The following is an 8,982-nucleotide window of genomic DNA, read 5'->3' on the forward strand; positions in this document are numbered from 1 at the left end:
CAGTAAGTCGAAACATTAAAATACAATTCTAATACCTGTAATTTAGAACAGTCAAACTCTATTTTTAAAACAACTGCATTAAAGTGAAGCTGCCCTTCATTGGTATTTATTTAAAAGAAAATGTGTGTCTATAATATAAATAATCCACAAATCACACTTATTGTAAGTTAATCAGTCACATAAAATCAAATCACTTCACTGTCACTACACCATATACACAGAGTAATGGTGAGTGAAAAGATAATAGCATTATTTTAACTTCTTTCATCAGTGAAGTACATATAACTACTGATATATGTGTATAGGATTTTTTTGGTTTATAAAATGATGTGAAGAATTTTGTGTATGAATGCATGCCTAACATTAAAAGCAGTCTGTCAGTAGAAGAGTGTAAATAATGAATGTTAAGTCTAGGCATTCCAGACAGTTCTGTCTAAGGCGGGCTGGCAGATTCAGGTCGGGACAGACCAAAAGGGGTCTTAGTTTATAGCTCATTTATCTGGGCTCTCACTGCAGGAGACCCCTGCATCTCCTCTTACATTACTGCAGTAAGAGTGTATCTGATAGGGCTGCATTCATCCCAGTCGCCGCTCAGCAGGGAGAACCTCTATTATGCTGTCAAAGCTTCACATTAAGATATCAGTCATCAGTAATCTGCTCTTCCGCTCTTATCTCCAAAGATGCAGCCATGTGGGAAGAATAAAAGTTTTACTCAGATTTGCGACTAGACCTGTGATATTCAATCCTGCGGCCGGCCGTTACATTTTCTTTCCGTAAGAATAATCTCAGATCAGACCGAACAGACTATAAACTTTTTTTCTTCAAGACATTTTTTTTAATAAATGCACAAGACTAGTTTAAAGACATAAAGATATATATGCTAGTTATCCTGCAGGTTGGTTCTACATTGCAGATTTTATTAATCAGTATAAATTGTAAAATAAAGATTATTGGAGTATGTTGTACAAGAAAATACCTTCAGTCATTTTAGTTCAATATGTCGTGTCACTGCTTTGTAAAAGTTACTAGCAATTTCTGAAAAAATCCTACATCAGGTTTTTGTATTATTTTTGATTTAGTGTATGTCTCTTTTCTTAAATATGCCATGTTGCGCGAGTGGAGAAGTGAGCGAAAATTGTGTGTGACCTACAAAGAAAGGTAGCGGGCTCGCTGATGTGTGAATGTGAGAGGGGTCACTTCAGATACACATTAGCACACTGCTGTACTCACCGAGATACACTCTGATATTAATTAAATGCTTTTGGGAAAAGGCTGAGTTTGCGATTGAATGAAAGACAATTTTTTTAATGCATTCTATACTACTGAGTAAAGAAAAAGAGAAACCTAAAATAAGGAAGAGGGGAAATATGGTTTAGCATAAAGATTTAACAAAAAGAGCAAGGGATCAAAAAAGCGCAGAGCAGCTGACTATTACATTCCTGTGCTAATCAAGCAGTAGTAATATAGAGAGTGTAGTAAAGATCCCTACAGTATTAGATGTATGTCTAAACCTGTTCCTTAGGGACCCTAAGTCAATTATTTATTTAAATATCAAACTGACTGGCATTTATTTAATTAAAGAAATATAAACTACTGTGCAAAGGTCTTAGGCTATTAGTATTTTAACAAAAAATGTTTAAGTCAGTTATTTCTATTTTTTGCTGTAGTGTGTCAGTAGGTAATATCAGTTTACATTTCCAAACATTCCTTTTGTCATTAATTATAATAATCCAGTGCAAAAAACCTCTAGTCACAGTTAGCCACTTGCTAGCTACAGCCTTTTTCAAGACGCATAAAAGCTTAAAAAAATCACAAAGGGGGGTATTACGGATGTATTCTATGTAGTAGAATAAAACGTGAAAATATCTTGAGCTTCTGTTAACCACAGACTTTATTTCAAACAATTAACCAAAACCCATTAAATAAAAAAAATTGAATGATGGAACCCAAAGTTCAAAAATGCTACCTCTTATCTGTTTTTCAGGACTCATTCCTGCAGCACTCTATAAGCATAAAATACACAAATCACACAAATATTGGGGAAACAATTTCTGATTACACACGACGTTTTTATTTGCATGTTTTTTTTGTTGTTGTTGGGTATTGATTGAAATATACATGTATTTATTTACATTTGTCTTGCCTCTTTCGCCATCTAGGATTTATTTATTTTCTTAATTGATGCAGTGCATATTAATAATGAACTAGAAATATATTTATGTTGTAATGATGTATTTTTTTTTCTGGAGCCATTTTATGCATAAGGGTGGTTTATCTAGCATCCTGTCTTTCCTAATTCAGCGGTTACATGTCCATGTCTCAGTCTGAATGCTGTCTTTAGTGCCCTTAACTTTACAGCATCCATAGTTCATATTAAATGGCATAGCCCTGCACTTCTGAGAGGATTCTTTATGTCTCAGTTCACTCTAGGTAAAGCTAGATATATTTTTATGAGTCTCTTTAATCACCCCGGTCTGTCAAAAGCTGTATCGGGAGATGGGTTTCATCAGAGGAGCTGTTACCATAGCAACAATGTTCCAGTCAAGGGTTTACTAATCTTTGTGAATGTTATCAGACAGTGAGGGAAAACTGAGCCCCTCAAGAAAAGCCTGGGGTGGGTGTGTGGTGGAATTTGATGAAAACTGCTGAAATAATCCTTTTATTATTATGTGGACACCTAACAAATTTGGCACTTCAGGAGAACGACACTGCAATCTTTCATCTGAATCAAGATTTAAAGCATCATGGGCATTATGAGGTTTCCACCTCTGCTGCTGACACACCGAGACATTATACTGCAGACAGGGATCTTCTATCTTAAAGGGGTCTTCTATCTTAAAGGGGTCATATGATGTAGATTTTTTTAAATATGCAATCTGAAACAACAACAAAAAAGGACTTAATGAGTCAGTCATTATAAAAAAATGTCACACCTTGACAATTTTTAAAAAAATTTAGGAGGGTTAAAAAAATTATTAGCTGAAAATGAGTTGCAGTTTGTATTAGAGGGCGGGGCATTCTCATTTCAATTTTTCCTTTCTCTTTGGAGTGTTACAAGCTCTTGGTGCATAAAGAAGATCTGTAAAGTTGCAAAGACTAAAGTCTCAAATCCAAAGAGATATTCTTTATAAAAGTTAAGAGTCAGCCACGCCTACCTAAAATGGTTCGTTCTTACACGCCCCCACATACGTCGCTATGTGGGAAGATTTGCATAACGCCACCCAAATGTTCACGCAAAGAAAGAAGGCGTAACTTTTATTCTCACTGTAGTATTGTTGTTGCTGCCGCCATGTCGTGAGCTAAAAAATTAAAGGTCCTCTTGTGGACTAGGCTGAAAAATGCGTTTTTTTTTGTTTCAAATCATCTAAAGAAGCTACATTTATGGTGAAATTGTTATCAGATTTTATTGCTGATTTGAAATGCAATGAAACATTAAATACACAGGTGACAAGTTTTCAAAGTTTGTTCAAGTGGATGAGAGACGTACTTGTACACATATTGCCTAGTTTTGCCTACCTAAAAAACAGCTGCATGAGGTCCAGAAATGGCTGCCAAGTGAACTGACTTGTCTTGATTTTTTTACTCAAGTCAAATCAAGCCAAATTTATTGGTATAGTGTTTTTTTTTACATTGTTTCAAAGCAGCTTCACAAGAAATATTAATAGTATCTCTAAAATGCCTTAAATCGGTACTCCAATTCTATCATCATTTACTCACCCTCATGCCATCCTAGATGTATTTGACTTTCTTTCTTCTGTAAAACACAAATGAAGATTGTTTTTTTAAAATAACCCATCTCTGTGAGTCCATAAAATGCATGTGGATGGGGCCCTCAAAGTTGACACATTAAATCCATGCACTCTCAGAAATAAAGGTGTGGTTTTTGAAGCATCAACTTTGAGGGTCCCTTCCACTTGCATGATACGGACTCATATGGATTATTTTAATAAAAATCTTTCATTGAAAAAAGAAAGTCATATACATTTGAGATGACATGGGTGAGTAATTTTCATTTTTGGGTATATTTATTATTTTGTCTAGCAGATAATATATCAGTGCCACATAGGGATGCTCCGATCAGGATTTTTGCAGCCGATACTGAGTACCGATTTCTTGTCATGGTGATCGGCCGATACCGATGCTGATTCTGATGCTTAAAGCTTTATAGACGGTTTCATCGGGCGCACGCGCCTTGCCCAGCCCGAAGTTAACTTCCGGTCAGTGTTTGTTTATCAGTCTGGCTATGGCACCGGCTACAAACGCAGTTAAGGTGATGTAAAGCTAAAAAAATTAGGTCACTGTCTGATATAACTAAAAAATTAAAGGTCCTCTTGTGGACTAGGCTGAAAAATGCGGTTTTTTTTGTTTCAAATCATCTAAAGAAGCTACATTTATGGTGAAATTGTTATCAGATTTTATTGCTGATTTGAAATGCAATGAAACATTAAATACACAGGTGACAAGTTTTCAAAGTTTGTTCAAGTGGATGAGAGACGTACTTGTACACATACTGCCTAGTTTTGCCTACCTAAAAAACAGCTGCATGAGGTCCAGAAATGGCTGCCAAGTGAACTGACTTGTCTTGATTTTTTTACTCAAGTCAAATCAAGCCAAATTTATTGGTATAGTGTTTTTTTTTACATTGTTTCAAAGCAGCTTCACAAGAAATATTAATAGTATCTCTAAAATGCCTTAAATCGGTACTCCAATTCTATCATCATTTACTCACCCTCATGCCATCCTAGATGTATTTGACTTTCTTTCTTCTGTAAAACACAAATGAAGATTGTTTTTTTAAAATAACCCATCTCTGTGAGTCCATAAAATGCATGTGGATGGGACCCTCAAAGTTGACACATTAAATCCATACACTCTCAGAAATAAAGGTGTGGTTTTTGAAGCATCAACTTTGAGGGTCCCTTCCACTTGCATGATACGGACTCATATGGATTATTTTAATAAAAATCTTTCATTGAAAAAAGAAAGTCATATACATTTGAGATGACATGGGTGAGTAATTTTCATTTTTGGGTATATTTATTATTTTGTCTAGCAGATAATATATCAGTGCCACATAGGGATGCTCCGATCAGGATTTTTGCAGCCGATACTGAGTACCGATTTCTTGTCATGGTGATCGGCCGATACCGATGCTGATTCTGATGCTTAAAGCTTTATAGACGGTTTCATCGGGCGCACGCGCCTTGCCCAGCCCGAAGTTAACTTCCGGTCAGTGTTTGTTTATCAGTCTGGCTATGGCACCGGCTACAAACGCAGTTAAGGTGATGAGTGATGAGCAATTTTACAAAAGGCTTCGTTGAATAAACATGAGCACTTACTGCACATTTAAAAATCAAAACGAGGCGTGGGTGTTTTTATATCACTGTATTTCTGAAGGAAGACTATCTTAAGAAAATTTTCGATGTCATTTTCATTTCATCTTTCATGTTATATGCCTGATAAAGCAGAGTTTGTGAGCTCAGCGCTGCTTTGTGTACAGCTGTTACCGGGGAGACCTCTGTTTCTCCCGCTTTAAAATGCATTCTGATTATTTGCGGGTGGATAAAATAAATCATAAATGATGCAAATATTAACTAAATTTATTTCCGTGAGGCAGACGGTTCGTGTGTGTGTTCGTTTGCCTGATCGGGAAGTGGCAGCGACAGAAACTGTGACATTCCAGATAAAGTTTGAAAGGAGTAAAACCTGTGTTAATGCTATTGAGGAGGCTAATATGGCCAAAGAAGTTATTTTTTTTTATAAATAAATGTTCATTTAAAAGCAGCCCACGATCAGCAATATTAATGAAAATATGCTCTGTTGTCCTAAGTAAATATAACCAGTTGTCAAAAAACGTATTTAATTAGCAGTCATTAAAGCGATGATGTTGAGAAATATGTGGGTGTGGCTTTATTTTAAATCATTAATGTCTCGCTATAGAGACAATAATGATGTTAGACACAACAACTATATCCTCGCTATGTATATTTGTGCACAGGAGAAGCAACGTATGACTGATAAACTGGAAGATACAAGCCTGCGTTTGAAGGATGAGATGGATCTGTACAGGAAAATGATGGATAAACTTTGGCAGAACAGACATGAGTTTCAGAAGGAGCGAGAGGCCATGCAGGAGGTAACACAGTGTCATTTTCATTGCAGATTAGAATTGATATGCATACATAAACAAATCTCCAGACCTCTCACACAATTCACACATGCATGTAGCTGATTGAGGACCTGCGGCGTGAACTGGAGCACCTACAACTCTTTAAACTGGAGGCTGAGAAGCCCGGCCGTGGCCGTAACGCCGCAGGACTGTCCGAGTACAATGCCAAGACTCGAGAGATTGAACTGGAGCACGAAGTAAAACGGCTTAAGCAGGTACAGTGGAAAGATATTGCTTATTGTGCTGTCTGTGATATGTTACCTTACAATATCATTGCAAATCAATCAGGTCCATGATTGTTTATACGGTTTCTGTGTACACTTTACAACAACTCTCAAGCTCCAAAAAGCGCATGAAAGTATCACAAAAGTGGCTTATGCACTATATTAAATGCACTATATTGAAAAATGTTTTTCAATATTATTCACTGAATATGGTCAGATTTTAATATAAGGATATGAATTAGAATTGCTATAAATAATATGTAATATATTGTGTATCAGTGGTTCTTTTTTACCCCAAGGCCTTCCACTCTCCAAGACAATATTCATGTAGTCTAAGATATATCTGCTGTAATGACAAAGCTGCTTGTTTTCAGTTGTTTTTTAAATTAATTTACATAAACTAGGATTGGCAATATATTCAAATCCTTAATCCTTTAATGTATAAAATTAAATATATTAAAAGCAATGGGATTATTAATGCATTAGAGAAATTTCTGTGACATTTCCAGGTTTGGAAATCACACTTTTAAAATTCCCTCATATACATTAAGCTGGTTTCCCAAGGCCATGGGAATCCTGGTTCTTAAGCAAAATGAGAGTTATTAAAAGAACAACTTAAAATAGGAAATATGCCTTGATTTGAGCTGTTTTAGCTTATTTTAAAACGTTAGTCTTATTTTAAATCATATTAAGTCATTTTGTGGCTCCCTTGGAAGTGTGCTGAGTCCCCCTAGTGAGATCCACTGCTGTATATTATATAAATGCATACTGTATTCTTCCTTGCATTTAGTACACTGATGTGTTTAATCATTAACAGGAGAACCATAAATTCAGAGACCAGAACGATGATCTGAATGGACAGATTCTCAGCCTCAGCCTTTACGAGGCCAAAAACCTGTTCGCATGTCAGACCAAGGCCCAGTCACTGGCAGCAGAGATAGACAATGCCTCCAGAGATGAGGTGAGAACAACATTCAGAGTGTACAGAGATCTGCGGAATACTGAACCTCACTAACTAGCTATGCCTGGTCCCGTTGAGGGACTGCATATGTTTACACTTCATGTGTTATAATGAGAGGATTCGTGAGCACGCAATTTTCAGCGCTGCACAAGAACTCCAGCATTTCGAGCGTTGAGTGGATTCTAACTTAAACACCTCTGATTGGCCATTGCGTTGCAGAAATCAACAGATATGTCTGTGATTGGCTACATTGATCAACTCTGCAAACACGTGTTATAAATAAAACCTCTGCCTATGCTTGCACCTGTTAATCATTATTATTTGATATTAGTTGTTATATTGTTTTTAGATGATTAGAACGATTCTGTACCCTAAAGGGATAGTTCACCCAAAAATGAAAATTACCCCATGATTTACTCACCCTCAAGCCATCTTAGGTGTATATGACTTTCTTCTTTCAGACAAATACAATCTGAGTTTTATTTAAAAATCAACTGGCTCTTTCAAGCTTTATAATGGCAGTGAATATTAGACTGCTAACCATAAAATACTAAACACAAACATAGAATGCTAAACATTAGCAGATGCTCTAATCTAGAGGAATTTACTAAATGTCCTTTAGCTTTACATGAAGACATATCATCATTTTTTTGTCACTCATTTGGTCAATCTCTCCATCCTTCCAGCTTGTTGAAGCTTTGAAAGAACAAGAGGAGATCAACTTCCGTTTAAGGCAGTACATGGACAAGATCATCCTGGCTATCCTCGACCACCTGGCTCTTTCAAGCTTTATAATGGCAGTGAATATTAGACTGCTAACCATAAAATACTAAACACAAACATAGAATGCTAAACATTAGCAGATGCTCTAATCTAGAGGAATTTACTAAATGTCCTTTAGCTTTACATGAAGACATATCATCATTTTTTGTCACTCATTTGGTCAATCTCTCCATCCTTCCAGCTTGTTGAAGCTTTGAAAGAACAAGAGGAGATCAACTTCCGTTTAAGGCAGTACATGGACAAGATCATCCTGGCTATCCTCGACCACAACCCCTCCATTTTAGAGATCAAGCATTAGGCTCCTGAGCTGAGAGCGGATAGAGGACTCACACTCGGCAGAGAGCTCCCCATTCAGGCCAGGGGTGTGAAACGCACCACCTCTGCCCTCTTACACCAAGTCATCATGTATTTACAGTGCAAGTTGCTGTCGAAATTATCTCACACACGTGGGTCACGGTTTCCATCACTGCTCATGTCATCATGCTGTGCGTTTAGGCTGTAGAAATGACAAAAACAAGTGATGAAACTGGAATCTAGAGTAGAAGTGTACTTTTGCTCTCAATTATATATATATATATACACACTACCTCTGAGTATGTACAACTCAGTGTTGTATTCTACACATGAACAAAACAAGTAGAATTCTATTAAATATGACACGATTACACCAATAGGAGAGCTATACATGCACCCTATGGCATGTGGGGTTTATTCATATTATTTGAACATTTAATCAGCCCTTAAAGTCCTCATGAAATCAAAATAAGTTTTTTGGGTGTTAGTATCAATATGTTAGTCTTAAGGTTATCTATAAGGCAGTGTGCTCCAAAACAGTGACAAAATTC

General features: G+C 36.5%; 1 protein-coding gene across 1 annotated transcript; it reads left to right on the plus strand.

The window, feature by feature from the left end:
* The first annotated feature begins 5,884 nt into the window (after nt 1-5,884).
* LOC107590437 (rab11 family-interacting protein 4A-like) lies at nt 5,885-8,435 on the plus strand. The gene is made up of 6 exons (XM_016279180.1): nt 5,885-5,902; nt 5,999-6,136; nt 6,229-6,384; nt 7,211-7,354; nt 8,041-8,154; nt 8,319-8,435. Exons 1-6 carry the CDS (start codon nt 5,885-5,887, stop codon nt 8,433-8,435), a joined length of 687 nt encoding a protein of 228 aa, XP_016134666.1.
* Nucleotides 8,436-8,982: the final 547 nt, after the last annotated feature.

This window comes from Sinocyclocheilus grahami, unplaced genomic scaffold, assembly GCF_001515645.1.
Source record: "Sinocyclocheilus grahami isolate Dianchi unplaced genomic scaffold, SAMN03320097.WGS_v1.1 scaffold127.1, whole genome shotgun sequence".
Lineage (NCBI taxonomy): Eukaryota > Metazoa > Chordata > Actinopteri > Cypriniformes > Cyprinidae > Sinocyclocheilus > Sinocyclocheilus grahami.

Excerpts from the sequence above, each read along its gene's own strand:
- LOC107590437 (XM_016279180.1), top strand. Across the intron at positions 6,137-6,228 it reads AGCGAGAGGCCATGCAGGAG|CTGATTGAGGACCTGCGGCG; the intron begins GTAACACAGTGT and ends ACATGCATGTAG. Across the intron at positions 8,155-8,318 it reads TTTCAAGCTTTATAATGGCA|CTTGTTGAAGCTTTGAAAGA; the intron begins GTGAATATTAGA and ends CCATCCTTCCAG.